Source organism: Astatotilapia calliptera, chromosome 19 (genome assembly GCF_964374335.1).
Source record: "Astatotilapia calliptera chromosome 19, fAstCal68.1, whole genome shotgun sequence".
NCBI classification, from domain to species: domain Eukaryota; kingdom Metazoa; phylum Chordata; class Actinopteri; order Cichliformes; family Cichlidae; genus Astatotilapia; species Astatotilapia calliptera.
In genome coordinates this window covers 19,116,990-19,133,667 of record NC_137440.1, presented here as the reverse complement: position 1 = coordinate 19,133,667, position 16,678 = coordinate 19,116,990, and the positions used below count along the sequence as shown (strand labels likewise).

The window sequence follows — 16,678 nt, the reverse complement described above, 5'->3', positions numbered from 1 at the left end:
CACAGCTATGTTAGCATAATATGAACAAACTAACTTTTTTTCCACTCGATAAAAGTTAACGTGAGTGTTGTCGGTGGTCAGGAACAAATGTAATCGCATGGCAGGATGCTGTAAAAGGACAAAACTTCAGCCAGGAGAACAACTGAAATAATCCATCCACAATACGAGGTTAGTCATTCATATACTGCTGTATGGGCTGGGCTGTAGTTACATCCTAAGGTTTTAAAAACTGAGCTTAAATAAATGATTAGTGGTAATAAAAGCCGAGGGAGGTCAACAGTGATCACTGACTGTTTTAGGAGCTTTTTGAGATCAAATAGAAGAAAATACATAGCATTAAATATGTTAACAACACAAAAGCCATATTAAACGCAGACTACTTTAGACCCGGAAGTAGGATTCGTCGCGTCATCACTGAACAACCGGATAGTCATCTATTTCAAGCTTGCATTTTGACCTAATTCATCTCCTTTGCTTCACACACACTTTTTTTTTTTATGTATGTGTTACCGGCACCAGACCTAGGGGAATCTGGACCGGCAGCAAGCGGCACACAGGCTAGAGAGCACTGCGTAGCCAAATATGAGCAAACTGTGGATTAATAGAGAGGACACCGAAGTTAGCGTCTTGCTCAGGCCGGAGCTCATTTATTTCTACATATACACAATACAAATCACACTAGACCATGCATTCTTCCCATAAAATAACAGAGTTCATAAACATAAATAAAGTTACAAAAAGCATTCTCTCAAAAGCAAAATAAATACAAACTAATTCAAAATGACTTTACATACTCACAACTTAAACAAAACACTCGCGGTTAAAGCATAACATCATACCAAAATAACCCATCTCACATTCACACAACCTTTCCCCACATTCGCGCCATATACGCTATTACTTTTGAACATGGCGTCCCCTGAACGCAACACAACATGGCGGCAGACGACTGCAAACGTTGTTTCACCAACAAAAACCTTTCCCCTTAATACATGTACTCAGTACTGCTTGGCTAAAACTAAAACAAACACTAAAACACATTTTCGGAAGTCGCAGGTTGCCACTATCATAGCATATACTTATAGTGCTACGTAGCATTATAGCATTATGCCGATGATACACTAATACTCATTACAACAAAATACCACTCTCATCTCAAAATATAGCCGAACAGTTGTTACTCAACTTACATGACATTTATTACCAGTTCGGTAACATAAAAGTTTGTTTGTCAGTACCTGTGGATTAATAGAGAGGACACTGAAGTTACCGTCTTGCTCAGGCCGGAGCTCATTTATTTCTGAGCTGCGCATGCGCAGAGCCTATAGCTAGAGTCTCTCTGGTAGTTTCACAGCAGTGCAAGAGCACCATCTACTGGCATAATGAAATATAACCATGGTCTGGCAACACATAACAATGTCAAAATAAGTCACAATAATAAACAAAAAATAAGGGGGTAATTGGTTTTCTTGCAAAAACAAACATGTAGCTTTTTCAACCTGCTACATATGCAGCAAAAACCTACTTAAACGTAACTGGTCGAGAAAATTACAAGCCAACTACAGGAAAGCTCATGGTACAAAAAGTGATGGTAGTTTCCCTTAGACAGAGTGTTTTCCTGCTCATTGTACAGAAGGCGATGGTCTTTGCCATACAGATTCACTAATACAGTTTAAGGATAGTAAAGAATGTATCTATGGCTTTTATTATGAAAAATAGACCGGAAGTATGTGCATTATTGCACAGGGGAAGAACAAGTTGTGTTTCCAGTGCGGGTGCGCATCATCAGGCAGGAGCATCCAGAGGTAGAGTAGAAGGTGTATAATGGCTGCGGGTGAGTGTTTTGAACTTGTTGAAATAATTACCGGGTTTTTTGTGAATGAAAATCTCCGCATATGGCTCCAAACAGTGCGCAGCTTGCCACGTTTGCGTCAGTCTGAACAAGCGTCCCCCTAACATGTAGTCAGCTACATGAACTGATACCTTCCAATAGAAGGAGAGAAGGAGCTAAGGGAGGAAGCTAAGCGACACACGGACATTAAGCATGGTCGTATGGGAGCAGTGAAGGCAGATACTCGTCTGATAGATACAACCCCATTTCCAAACAAAGTTGTGTAAAATGTAAACAAAGACTGAATGCAGTGGTTTGCAAATCTCATAAACCCATATTTAATTAACAATAGAACACAGAAAGCATACCACATCTATAAACTGGAAAAATTAACCGTTTTAAGAAAAGAAATGAGATCATTTTGAATTTGATGGCAAGTTGGGACAGGGTCATGGGCACGAGAGCATAGGAACAAGAGCAACCAACTTTGACTGAGGGGCATTTGGCTCAAGTAAATTTACTATTCCATTAAAAAAAAAAAAAATTAAAGGTGCTTGCTCTCACACACAGCCTGCATAACTGCAGCCATGCATGTACACTCAGAGAGCTGTAGCCACAGTTATAAAAGTGCATACATGTCTTTGATTGCAGAGGCAACAAACAACAGAGACATTATCTGTGCAAACAGCTGACTATGAGCTAAAAGTATCCTCAAAACATTAGCATTTGATTTGCAGAATTTTAGTAGACTGATACTTTAAAACTAACAGCACAAGCTGATGTGTGACCTCGTTTTAGAATCAAAGACAAGTCTTCCCAAAGTCTGACCTGCACCTGTCCATCAGCTCAGGGTCCCCCTCGGTCATGCTCGTTAGCACTATTGCTGTACAACCATTAAACCACTGTTAACCAGATAAATAATCTAAGCTCGCAAAACATTTAGCTGTGACATTTGACAGGTTGTCTGTGTTCTATTGTGAATTAAAAAAAATGTGGATTTATGAGACTTGCAAATCTGTTTTATTTACATTTTATGCAGTGTCACAACATTTTTACAATTGTGATGGCATATGCAATTCCTCTAATATTGGATCATTAGCATACAGATTACAGAAAAATTGTACACAAAAAACTTCATAAAATGCAGAAAGTTGAAGTATTAAAAACAAGAAATCCAGCTGTGCAAAGAAGTCAACGTCCATCATTAGCTTGTCCCAGAGGAATGAAAATACTCAGTGAATGTTACCTGCATTTAAAAATATGGAGAAAAGGACCACTTCAAATGATTGATTTTGTATTTCCTGGTCTAAAATGTTTGCCAGTGGATGATCGTTCTTTGTGTAATGGTTAAATGTTAGCTAATCAATCAAATGGTTCACCCTGACAGAGAGAAAAAAATACATTTATAAGTATTCCCTGTTAACTGAAACAGTTCAGTAAAAGGAAATCTATCCTGCTGATTTTTATGTTATAGGTTAGTAGTAGGTAGCAGTAGTGGGTGTAATATTCAGCAATAGGAAATGGTGGGGTGAGAATAAATTTGGAGTATTGTAAAGGTGTATGATACCAATAGCTGTACACAGAGGTGGGACCAAGTCATTGTTTTGCAAGTCTCAAGTAAGTCTCAAGTCTTTATCCTCAAGTCTCAAGTCAAGTCTCAAGTAATGTCAGGCAAGTCAGAGTCGAGTCTCAAGTCACTGGTGTAAAAGTCCGAGTCAAGTCACAAGTCTGAAACTTTGAATTTCAAGTCCTTTCGAGTCTTTAAAAAAAAAAAAAACGAAAAAATAATGTTGCAGTTATATGCTAAATGTAAATATTAGACCATGTAATTTTAAAATCTGTGTTTTTCTCAACACATGACAAAATAGTGAACTTAGAAAATATACACAAATTGTGAAATTGCACCTCTTTAAAATGCAGCTCAATTAAACCTAGCTCCAAGAATAATTTTCACTGATAGTTCTGAGATAAGCTGCATGTTATTCTTGGATGCGGTTGTAGGACTGGCTTTAAAATCGCATGACAAAAATATCATACACATTAAAAAAACTGTATCACCAACGTAGCCTGGACAACATTTGCTAGTTAGATGAAGTCAGCTATCTCATCGTAGCATATTTATATGCATATTTATAATCATACGGTTCTTGGAGTGAGTGCATACACTCATGAAGTTTAGTAACTTCAGGTCACTGCAACAAGCCCAGGTACAGTTTACCGACGGATGGGTGCAGGACCTTGAAATGCACCGTGTAGAACGAAAGACCATCGTACGTATCATAAGTTTACCAGTCTCACAAATCGTCGTCATAAATACACATTCCTTAACCGTTTATTAATAGGACCTTTGAGCTCAACGGTAATTAATTAGTAGTGGAAATAATTTCTGGTACGCGTTACAGAAATGTAGCAGTGACAACAATATTGTATGCTGTAATCGCACTGGGCAATTAGTGATACAAAAAACCTGTTTTATCCTGTGAATAAAAGTATATGTTTTTGTCAATGTACCATAATAACAGAAGCGAAACGCAATATTGTGTCAGGACAATTCACTATTTATGCACAATAAACAAAGGAGCATAGCGCGACAATTTCTGTTCAGCGCCAGACTTGCTTGTAACCTATATCACCAATTATGTTATGAAAATGACGTATTAACTACTAAAAAATACTGACCTTCGTGTAAATGCTTGGAGCAGACTAACCTGTGAGCTGGAGTGTTCTGGGACGTTATATTTGATCTTTGAATGGCTGCAATCCAGGCCATCCGTCACGTCTTTGTTACTTCGGAAACATGGCTCGAACAATTTCTCTTCAACGACGTAATCCGATAACAACCGATCTCTTTACCCGTCGGCTTCCCGTGGCTGTCATGCGACCGGCTATTGCAGTTAATAATACAACAGCTTCTTGACATTTTTGTGTTTCTTTTTATCGCTGTGTGACTGATTTTAATTGAAAGCCTGCGTGCGCTACTACCGCTTGCCACGAGTTCCCAGAATCCTTTGCGGTTCTACCCGTGAATGACGTCACATTTTCAATCTCTATATAATATGCATGTTAAATTTTATATTTGGGGTAAAATATCAAGTCTTTTCAAGTAAACCGGTTCAAGTCCAATTCAAGTCCCAAGTCATTGGTATAAAAGTCCAAGTCAAGTCACAAGTCTTACAACATTTTTTCAAGTCAAGTCTAAAGTCATAAAATTAATGACTCGAGTCTGACTCGAGTCCAAGTCATGTGACTCGAGTCCACACCTCTGGCTGTACATATCAGAAGAGGAGCTGCATGGCTAGTGTTGAGTTGTGTATTTCTGGCACAAATGAAAACTGAATACTCAGTCGGACACTCAGAATTGAAATGATTTTTTGAACTAGGAGAATATACGGGCATTTGTGTACCCTTCAGCCGTAAAAGCCTGATAGGGTATTGTCGACACCCCACCTGATAGGTGGACGATGTGGACACCCAGGTTTGTGCATGTGATAAATCGTCATAGAGGTGATGTATTGTTTTTGAAATTCATAACGTCGGCACATCAACTGAAAGATTACACTAACTTCAAGGTCAAGATGAGAAGTCAACTTTTCTGAAAACTACCCATGATTTTCCAACTTATAACATAGGTTCATCTGCTAAGAGGCTGAGGGGCAGCACTGCTGGCTGGATGGTATTGGATGGCAATGTCATTTTCTATTAGGTGGTCACAGTTAAGATTAATTTAGATTATATTTAATAGCACTGTCTATCCACAGTCATCTCAGATCTCACTAACATGGAGTATTAGTACCAGTGATAAGTTATGTGATTATAGAGTTTTTGCTCTTAATTATGAGTGTGTGTGTTTCAGTCTTCCCTGTAGATGTCCAGCAGCTACTGGTGATAAAAGAAGAGGTTTCCCATGAATGTGAATGGAGCCCCAGTGTGAACCATCCTGACTCAGAGCTGTGGAAAAATCAAGAGCGAGTTCACTGTAATGGGCTGGAGGAGGATATCAAGAGGTTTCCATTTACTGTTGTTCATGTGAAGAGTGAAGATGAAGAAGAGAAGCCTCAGTCATTAAAGGTTCATCAAAACCAAAATAAAAACAAGATAGAGACTGAGACTCAAGCGAGCAACTCCTCTGAACAGAGGAAAATGGACCGAAGTACAAATAACAATATACGAACAAATACTGATGGCGAAGCACCGGAATCTTCTGAGACTGAAGTCAGTGAGGATGGCTGGCAGGAACCTTTGTCAGATTGTGGACCTGAAACTGACGACAGCGACAGCCAATTGAATGACGACAGAACACCTGAGTCAGGTGTAAATAATGCAAAAAGGTCTTCCAGTTGTTTGGTGAATGAGAGAAGTTCTAGAGTGGAGCAAAGTGTCGATTCTCAGATGAAGCGATTTGGATGTGATGATTGTGGTAAACGATTTAACCAAATGAAAGATCTTAGAGTACACATGAGAGTCCACACGGGAGAAAGACCATTCTGTTGTGCAGATTGTGGTAAAAGATTTAGATATCAAGGAAGTCTGAATGTACACATGAGGCTCCATGCTGGAGAGAAACCGTATGCTTGTGATAAATGCGGTAAAAGATTTAGCCTAAAGACAAACCTTACCAGACACATAAGAGTCCACACGGGGGAGAAACCATTTAGCTGTGACATTTGTGGACAAAGATTTAACTATCGAAGAAATCTTAACATGCACATAAGAGTGCACACAGGAGAGAAACCGTTTAGTTGCGACAATTGTGGGCAAAGATTTAACCAAAAGATCGAACTTAGGAGACACATGAGAGTTCACACAGAAGAGAAACCGTATACCTGTGGCGATTGTGGTAAAACGTTTAGTTACCAGTGTAATCTGAAGACACACATGGCACTCCACAAAGGAGAAAAACAGTTTGTTTGTGGTGTTTGTGGTAACATATTTAACCAAGAGGGGAATCTAAAGATACACATGAGAGTCCACACAGGAGAGAAACCATTTGGTTGCGATTTCTGTGGCAAAAGATTTAATCAAAAGATTCATCTTGAGACGCACATTAGAGTTCACACAGGGGAGAAACCTTATAACTGTGGATTTTGTGGCAAAAGATTTAGACACCAGTGTAATCTAAAGATACACACCAAACTCCACAAGGAATAAATAAGTATTGAGAGTCTCAACGGGATTTTTTCCCGTGACTGGGAGTAGCGATGCCCATCAAAATTATCTCTGCAAACACAATGATGTGCAAAACAGTGTTCTTATCAGTGCTGTTTTTATTTTTGACAAAGCTAGCCATAGGGCTGCTCGATTATGGCAAAAATGATAATCACGATTATTTTCACTGAAATTGAGATCTCGATTATTTGACGATATTTATTTAACAATAACAATGTATTGAATAATGACTTTAAAGATTGTCAAAAAATAATATAAAATAGTGTGCAAATACTGATAACAGTGCAAATGTTTGCAATATAAAAAATAAATGAAAAATGTAAACATCTATGTTTAGTGAACTTTGCAGCGTTGCTCTGTGGTGCAGCTACGACACTGTAGCAAAGTTTACACACTATGTCTACTTGATCCACGTCTGACTCCGTGAACCCATAATGTTTCCACACCACTGAAGTTTTCTTTTTTACCTCTCTTTTCAACCAACGGCAGTCACTCTCCTCTCCAAATAACTTCTGCTTAGCTTTCCGAGCTTCCCTCGGGTCCTCTTAATCAGTGGTCCCCAACCCCCAGGCCTCGGACCGGTACCGGTCCGTGAGTCGTTTGGTACCGGGCCGCGAGAGTTGAGGCTCAGGTGTGAAATGTACAGTTTTCAGGGTTTTTATCGGTTTTCAGCGTTATTTTGTTATCGTTTTTATCGTTTACTCGGTTTTCCTTGGTCTTTTCACGTGTGTTATGAATAAATCTTCTTTTTTTCGGTACCGGTGCTAGTTTTATTTTGTTGTATTTATCCGCGACACCTTAAAGGCCGAGTGTTGTGCCAAGTGATTGCCTGCCAAAAACTGATTTCCAATGTTTCTGTTTATTTTTTTTACATGTAATATCTTTACGTATGTTGGTAAATAGACTTCGGTGAACAGGGTTTACGAAGGGGTTATATATAGAATTAAAAAATTATCTGTTTTTCAAGTATCTTTATAACTCTGTGTTATTGTACTTACATTATAACCAATCTGGTCCTTTATCCCCACTTAAAATATTTTTACAGAACTATTGTAATATTTGCTGCCATTTCTGCTGTCCTCTTGGCCAACTTACTCTTACAGAAGACATTTTTAATGTTAATGAGATTTTTGTAACTGCATAAGTAAAGGTTATATAAAAGTCACTGCCAAAAACTGATTGTGGCTTCTACCTTGTTACACGAATGTTGCTTGTGGCTCAAGATGACTTTATGTCATCCATGAGGGATGCATTTGACACGTGTTTCACATGTTATAGCCCAACAAGTTACTTTTAGCAGTTTAAATACGAGCAATCAGTTTTTGGCAAATACCGGAAATCAGTTTTTGGCAGACAATCACTTTTTGGCACAACACCGGTCCATGAAAATATTGTCGGGCATAAACCGGTCCGTGGCGCAAAAAAGGTTGGGGACCGCTGCTCTTAATTGTTGTGACACGTGTTCGAAATGCAGAGAGGTGCGCTCGATTTGCCACACGGAGCAGCGCGAGTAAAGCACGAGGGAGGGGCTAATAATCAGCTCAGTTATTTTTAATGATCGTTGAAAGCCCAGATCGTAATCGTGATTAAAATTCGATTAATTGAGCAGCCCTAGCTAGCCACAACTTCCAATTTTCAAAGGTGGAAAATTTTGTCATTTTGTTGCCAAAATTCAAAAATGTGTTTGTTTGATTGTTTTTCCTTGACATAACTGTGCTTTTCTTACTCATTAATTTTACTGATCTACTGGTCCAATTCTCGTCTTTACGCAGCAACAAACTGTCCTTGAGAGTTCAGTCAGACTTGTGCCACATATCAAACACACGGTTACCACTATAAGAGATCCTTTTCATAATATATATTGTCTTCATCATTCTGGTAAGTGATAGCAGTCTGTCAGTCAGACGTGACAAACTTTAACACTAATACAGGCATCATTAATATAATTGCTGGTGTCAATAATTTCAGAGTCTCAGCTGAATGTTCACTGCTTAGAATAGTTTTCATTTGCTCATTTCTTAACTTACTTATTTGCTTTATCACACAAGATCACCAAAACCCAGATTTCCAAATGAACAAGGACCGGAAATCTTAACACCAGTTATCAGCCTTCACATCTATTTTGTAACATGATGGAAAATTCAGATGACGTCACATTGCAACTACTTTAAACCACTGAAGAATGGAAAGATAGCCTCTGGTATTTTTAAAACTGTTAAAATGATATTTTTGTGTAGTATATAAACATACTACATGATACTGCACAGTCCAAAAAGTACAGTGGCACTATTGTGTAGTGATTAAAGATTTGCCTAACACCTGAAAAGTCTGAGTCAAGCCTGGGAGGAGACGCAAATCCCAAAGAGGGTTGCGTCATGCAGGACACCTGGTGTAAAAATTGTGTAAAATTCAGTATGAGTACAAAACTTCTTTATGATAAGCATATTGTGTATTTGTGGTAGAATATTCTTTTTATTGGTTGATTTCTACTCATTTCCAATAGTATATTTAGCTCATTCAGCCAAAGGACCTGTGAACTTTTCGTTACTCATTAGTCCTCCTATAGAAATGTTCAAATTTACACATAATGGTCTTTGGGCTTTAGCTTACAATATAAAGCGTCTCAAGATAGCATAATTTCCTTAGGGATTATTAAAGTATTCTGATTCTGATTGTGAAGATCAAAGTTACGTTTGTCACTTTACAGGCAATAATCTGAATTGTGAGAAAACTGAGCTGCTGGGTTATTGACATTATGCTCTAGTTTTTGGTACATTAAAAATATGTATATAGAGTATATTCCACTTTGACTTTTATTTAGTACGTTTATGAGATATTTTACTTGAATTAATCATCACTAATTTGCACAGAGATAACTACTTTGGCTTTTTTTAATTCATGTTCTTTTACTGTGCTGTAAATAATGTTTAAACCTGGATTATAACAGCACCATGAGGTATGAACAGTGAAATTTAATGGTGATGTTACATTAAACAGTGGTTTTTGTGTTGGTTATTTGTTAGGTGTTACCATTTTTATTATGTACAATAGTGACAAGGTTTTTGTTTTTGATTTGTTAATCAATCTAAAATTTAAAGTCAAGCCAAGTTTATTTATATCACTCATATCACAACAGACATCAACCGAAGTGCAGCACAACAATCGGTAAAACAATTTAAAAGACCGATTTACATAGCATTAGGAGGACATGCTAAAGAGAAATGGTGAGTCTTCAGTTGAGGTTTGTAAGCTGTTATTGAAGCAGGCAGTCTGACCTGGAAGGGGAGATTGTGCCAGAGTTTCAGAGTTACGTCTTTATACCCCAGTCTGATAGATACTGATACTTGTGTATGACCGATGCAAACATTTACAAGTGAACTAAGGAATTTTATAGTGAACTCTAAACTGCACAGGTGTAACGATGCCAAGGCTGGTGAAATGTGTTCATGTTTTTCTTTACCAGTCAGATAAGGCATCTGGTGTAAAAGATGTCCCAAATCAAACATGTGGAGCTACCCACTTTGGCAATAAGAGAACAGTCAAAAGTAGCTGCTTCAAATTTTCAGACCACAAGTTTTTACCAGACAGATGTGGAGCACCGTCTAGAATTAATTCTTGGCGTCTAGCATTACAATTGCATTAAAATCCACTGATAAAATCCTATGATTTGTTCAGACAGACACTTCTAGTCTCTCTCACTCATACATTCTGAAACTGCACAAATATCAATATAATACATTTTTAGACCAGGACATTTCAGACTGTCTAACGTTTTGCATAAACATCGCTGTGGATTCAATTCTGGGACAGTTTGTGATGTAAGAAACCACAATATAAAGTTAGGCTAATACCCACTGCTCTATTGATTGTTAAAATCCAGATAAATTAACGTGAATGTTTCTCTAAAGAAAAAATTCCATTGAATTTTATTTTGATCTCAATAAAGACAGTTTTGCCGCTCATGATCCAGCAGTGCGTGTATCTATGACTTTTATTTTGACAAAACAGAGACCGGAAGTTGTTGAATTATTGCACAGGGGAAGGACGTGGCGTATTTCCGGTACTGGCGGCATATCCAGAGGTAGAGTTGAAGCTGTCTAATGGCTGCGGGTGAGTGTTTTGATCAAAAAGTTTACACCGAACTGTGAAGCCAGCGGATTTTCTGTGAATGAAAGTCTCCATATGTGAATCCAAACAGTGCGCAGCTTGTCACGTGTGCACATATCAGACATTACTGTCATATTATGCTGTGGCAATCTGCGCTAGCTTCCCCCCTAATATTTAACCAGCTACATGAGAAATGCTGCTTTCAAAAGGAGGAGAGAGCTGATGGAGGCAGCTAAGAAAGCGCTGCAGCAAGTTTTGATCTCTTGTAGTTTATTATTAAAACTGGGAGCTGGTTTGACAGAAGAGGGGCCTGAAAGCTGAAGGCTCTGCTTCTCATTCTGCTTTTAAAAACCCTGGGATCTACAAGTAAACCTGCCGTCCAGCGTTGCCAACTCCTCAGTAAGGAAAATCGCTATCGGCTGTCCTAAAAGTCGCTAGAAGTCGTCAAATGACGTCATCGCCTAATTTGCATAATTGGTCATGCTAATGTCATTGTAACCTACGCTGTTGGAGAGAGAAATAACATCGTAGAAGAGACATAAAGTGAGTAACAAACGTCCTAAATGCAGTTAGAATTTATTTAGAACTACAAATTAAATTTCTTTTAGCAATTATTGTTTTTTTAATGTCACAATTCCAACCCTGCTCCTTTATCCGGGCCTGGACTGGCAAAAGTGACCTGAAATTGGCACTCTGGTGGAGTTACTTTGTGCGTGAGAGTGTGTGTTTATAAGTAGTTTTTAACCTTGTGATCCACAAAACAGCATAACAGTAAAAGAAGAACTGACTACAGTCCACTACAGTCAGTGCGGGAGCAGCGGCTTCGCTCATGCGCGATTCATTTGCTGTTCGGACGCACAGGTGTGAACGTCTCCTGCTCTGATAGCAGCTGGGGAGGACTATCCTCTGCCTGTGAGCACTTTGGCACGGGTGAGGTGCCCAAGGCAGCACTGCTGCTTGTTGAGAGTAAGAGTGATACGCGTTTTCACGTCAAAAAGTAGTCATAAATAAGTCTCCAATAATACCAGAAAAAGTCGCCAGATTTGTCGCTAGTCGCTTTTTAGAAAAAAAAAGTCGCTAAGGGGGTCTGAAAACTCGCTAAATATAGCGACAAAATCGCTAAGTTGGCAACACTGCTGCCGTCTGAGAGCAAAGAGCTCTATTGGGATGATACGGTATATGAGGTCATTAAGGTAAGATGGGCCTGATTATTTAAGACCTTGTATGTGAGAAGCAGGATTTTAAATTTGATTCTGAATTTAACAGGGAGCCAATAAAGAGAAGCCAGTATAGGAGAAATAAGCTCTCTCTTTCTAGTCCATGTCAGTACTCTCACTGCAGCATTGTGGATCAAATGCAGACTTTTCATGCAGTTTTTAGGACATCCTGATAATAATAAATTACAGTCACAATACATACATGAACTAGGTTTTCAGCATCACTCTAAAACAGGATGTTTCTAACTTTAGAGATATGGGACTAATGAAAAAAAACTGTTTAACATTGAGCTAGCTGCCATTGTTCATTATAAGTGTGTGTGTTTCAGTGTTTCCAGCAGATGTCCAGCAGCTTTTGGTGATAAAAGAAGAGGTTCTCCATGAATGCAGTCTCAATCTGGACCATCATGACTCAGAGTTTCTTCACATAAAGGAGGAACAGGAGGAATTCTGGAAAAGTCAAGAGGGAGAACAGCTCAGTGGGCTGGAGGACTATATCTCTGGGTTCCCATTCACTGCTGTTCATGTGAAGAGTGAAGATGATGATGAGAAACCTCAGTTCTCAACGCTTCATCAAAGCCAAACTGAAAACAGCAGAGAGACCGAGCCTCCAGCTAGCAGCTCAGCTGAACAGATAAAAATAGGAAACTATTCTTCACCAGATCCAGTCAGACACCCCCATCCAGATACTCCTTTACAATCAAGTACTGATGGAGAGGCCTCAGAGTTTGAAAAGACTGAAGTCAGTGAGGACGATGATTGGCAGGAACCTTTGTCAGATTGTGGACCTGAAGCTGATGAAAGCAACAGCTGGCTGAATGACAGCACATTAACTGAGTCAGGTGTAAAAAATGATGTGAGATGTAACGCTGCAAAAAAGTTTCTAAGCTGCTCTGAGAGTGGAGAACAGTTTGTCTGCAAGCAGTCTCTTCAGAAACACGTGACATGTCATTCAGAAAAAAGGTCTTCCAACTGTTTGGATAATAAGAAAATTTGTAGAGTGGAGCAAAGTGTTGATTCTCAGGTGAAACGATTTGGATGTGACGATTGTGGTAAACGATTTAACCAAAAGAAAGAGCTTAGAATACACATGAGAGTCCACACGGGAGAGAGACCATTTGGTTGTACTGAGTGTGGTAAAAGATTTAGATATCAAGGAAATCTGAAGATGCACACAAAAGTTCACGCAGATGAAAAACCATTCGGGTGTGATGATTGTGGACAAAGGTTTAGCCGAAAGACAAATCTTACCAGACACATGAGAGTCCACACGGGGGAGAAACCATTTGGCTGTGATGAATGTGGACAAAGATTTAACCATAAGGCAAACCTTAAACTACACATAAGAGTACACACAGGGGAGAAGCCCTTTAGTTGTGAAGACTGTGGACAGAGGTTTTACCACAAGACTGATCTTAAGAGACACATGAGAATTCACACAGAGGAGAAACCATTTGTCTGTGATCACTGTGGTAAACCGTTCAGATATCGATGTAATCTGAGGAGGCACATGTCAGTTCACTCAGGAGAGAAACGGTTTGTTTGCAGCGTTTGTGGTAACACGTTCAACCGGGAGGGAAATCTAAAGATACACATGAGAGTCCACACTGGAGAAAAACCATTTGACTGCGAATTTTGTGGTAAAAGTTACAGACATCAGTACAGTTTTAAAACACACATGAAAATCCACGTAGTGTAGAAACTGCACTGTTGCACTTCATTAAAACAACACATTTCCTAATATATTTAGTATATTTAAAATATTTTATTCTTTATTTAAAAAAGATAACATTTGATCAGTGTACGTTGATCTGTGTCACGAATACAACCCAGGAGTACGAATGCTGCATGTTAGTTAGCATGAAAGGTAGAGGCACTGACAGTCAAAGATGGTGTGGATTTAAAGAAGAAATGAAGTGTGTAACAGTCAACTGTTTTTAATGTGCTTTTTTACTGTTTTGTGTACAATGTGCATATTCAACACCTGCATTAATTTAAAATGTACAGTATTATACTGATGTCCAGAACTTCTTTACACTTCTACTTGTCTTAGGTATCCCAAAATAATTTCATAATGCATATTGAGATACACACTGCTGTGGTGTCCATAAACGTGGAGTCTTTGTGTTTTATATGCGTTGCCAGCAACAAAAGAAAAAGAATGCTGGGACTTCTTCCCCTACTGTGTCGACTCTCTTTGTTATGCGCATTCTGTCTGTAAACATAGTAGCTCAAAAAGTTTTGGATGAATTCTGATAAAGACTTTGCAGGGGTGTGGAGTCATGTTAACAATCCATTAAAATTAGATTTACATCCATTGAGGTCTTAAAGGCCAACGTAATAATTTATTGCTTGAAAATTAGGGCTGTGCGATATGACCAAAATCTCATATCCCAATATAAACCATCTATCAGCCGATAACGATATAAATCACAAAAATTTAACATTTTCTGTAAATTCTGTGAATCTCAGGTTGCTGAACTGTTTCCAGCTGGGCGTCGTGTACATGGAGTTGAGTGTTTTAACCGATGCATGAAACTACACATTTTTAGACATATGTTGTATCGGCTGCTGTTTCCTTTGTGAGTATTTATTACACAGCGTGCTGCGGGGGAAAGCCTGTTCTAACGTTTGAGTCTAAGGTTTATTTTTTAGCACCACACCTCCTTTTTGCTTCTCATCTGTAAATGCTCTGCATACTTTTTCACGTGATTCCGTTTATTTTGAAAAGTCAACAGGATCTTGAGCTTTATTGTGAAAGGTTTATGTGGAAAATAAACAAGCGGACATGCGATGGTTTTACCGTTGTTGTTGCTAACGACAACGCATAAAAACAGCCGCTTGTCCGTCTGTTGTGTAGTTATATTAAATATAAGAGAAAGAGAGAACTTTAATAAATTAATATAACCACTACAGTGACCATCAAAACGATGAGAAAATATTGCCGTAAACAGTTTATTTTGTGACACCGCGAAACAAACGATAGCGTAAAATGAAACGATAGATGTTTTTATATCGTCATCTGATATATATCGTTATATCGAACAGCCCTATTGAAAATTAGTAAAAGTTTTAAAACTAAAGTATAAAAGTATAAATCTAAATCTAAAATATGTCACAATTGACCTCTGACCTCTCCTTCAAGGCCAAAAGATTGATATGAAGTTCAAAGTGATTAAAATGTTAAATAGGTTTTTACCCCACAGCCTTAAAACACTGATGGGAGATTTTTTACCTTGCAGGGCGGGCGCGCCGTGTGGACACCTAATTTTGTGAATGCGATAACTGGAGAACAAGGCGAGAGGTGACAGGTGCATGTACAAGAAAGGTTAGGGAAAATTCATCAGCCACCAGTATCTTTGTAAGACTTCTTTCAAAAAAAATGCCTTATCTTTAAAGCAGTTCTTAAAATTCTACTCCCTTTGTTTGTATTGGAAGCATTTAGGAAATGATATGGGGATTCTAAATATCACATTATAGTTTGCATCCCAATAGCATGTCATGTTTCACCGCTCATCTCAGTTTTACATTTCATGTCTGCCTTTCTGTCAGGTTTACTCCAGAATGTGTTATTTGTACAAACAAAATCTCCTTCCAGGAATTTGCTGACATCTGTTAATCTTTATAATCAGGCAAGAATTATTAATCTCTCACTGAGAAAAGTAAAATTAAAAAACTGTAAATGCAAGTGGGGAAGCTGAGGACTGCATCAATGCAATGTGGAGTTGCATTCCCATGGAAGTGCACGTGAGGTTACTGCATAGATTACCTTGTAGGTTTTCAGAGCATTTGCGGTTAAAACATACCTATTGTCATGGTGAGCTGTGTGGTAGGCCATGGTTGGACTCAGGTGCAGGACTCAGAGACGAAATATTTAACTTAAAGGTGGCAGTTTTTATTCACTGGCAGAAAACAAACCTAGAAACACAATACATAGGCACTAGAAACAAAACCAAAATTCAAACTAGGAAGGATGATCTAAACTGGGAGTTCATTACGTGGCATGACATAACCTGACAAAACATGACAACTGAGGAACACACAACTAACGCAGAGGACGCAACAACAGGCAGGGAAAAACACAGGGCTTAAATACATACTGGCGTAATCAGTGAATGGGAGACAGGAGGGAAACAGCTGGGATAATGCACTCATGACGAGACACGAGGAGCAGAACTGAAATTATAAACATGGGACAAAGACTACCAAAGTAAAACAGGAAACTGAGACAAAGCACCAAGATGCAGACTTGACACTAAGACGCGGAAAGATAGGAAGCTGAAGCACAGAGATGATACAAAACAGAAACCACAATCCAAGGACTAAAGATGTAAGCTAAGCAGAAAATCATAATAAT

General features: G+C 38.6%; 2 protein-coding genes across 3 annotated transcripts; both read left to right on the top strand.

Moving 5' to 3' along the window:
• Positions 1-1,743: 1,743 nt before the first annotated feature.
• Positions 1,744-10,012, top strand: LOC113012147 (uncharacterized). Its single transcript, XM_026152166.2, has 2 exons — positions 1,744-1,834; positions 5,685-10,012. The coding sequence occupies exons 1-2, from the start codon at positions 1,825-1,827 to the stop codon at positions 6,977-6,979; spliced, it is 1,305 nt and encodes a 434-aa protein (XP_026007951.2). The 5' UTR covers positions 1,744-1,824; the 3' UTR covers positions 6,980-10,012.
• Positions 10,013-10,959: 947 nt separating this feature from the next.
• LOC113012146 (uncharacterized) lies at positions 10,960-14,498 on the top strand. Of its 2 annotated transcripts, none has more exons than XM_026152164.2 (2): positions 10,960-11,107; positions 12,651-14,498. In XM_026152164.2, exons 1-2 carry the CDS (start codon positions 11,098-11,100, stop codon positions 14,018-14,020), a joined length of 1,380 nt encoding a protein of 459 aa, XP_026007949.2. In that variant the 5' UTR covers positions 10,960-11,097; the 3' UTR covers positions 14,021-14,498. The 2 variants fall into 2 exon arrangements, with proteins under 2 accessions (XP_026007949.2, XP_026007950.2); XM_026152165.2 differs by lacking the exon at positions 10,960-11,107 and adding an exon at positions 11,176-11,647.
• Positions 14,499-16,678: the final 2,180 nt, after the last annotated feature.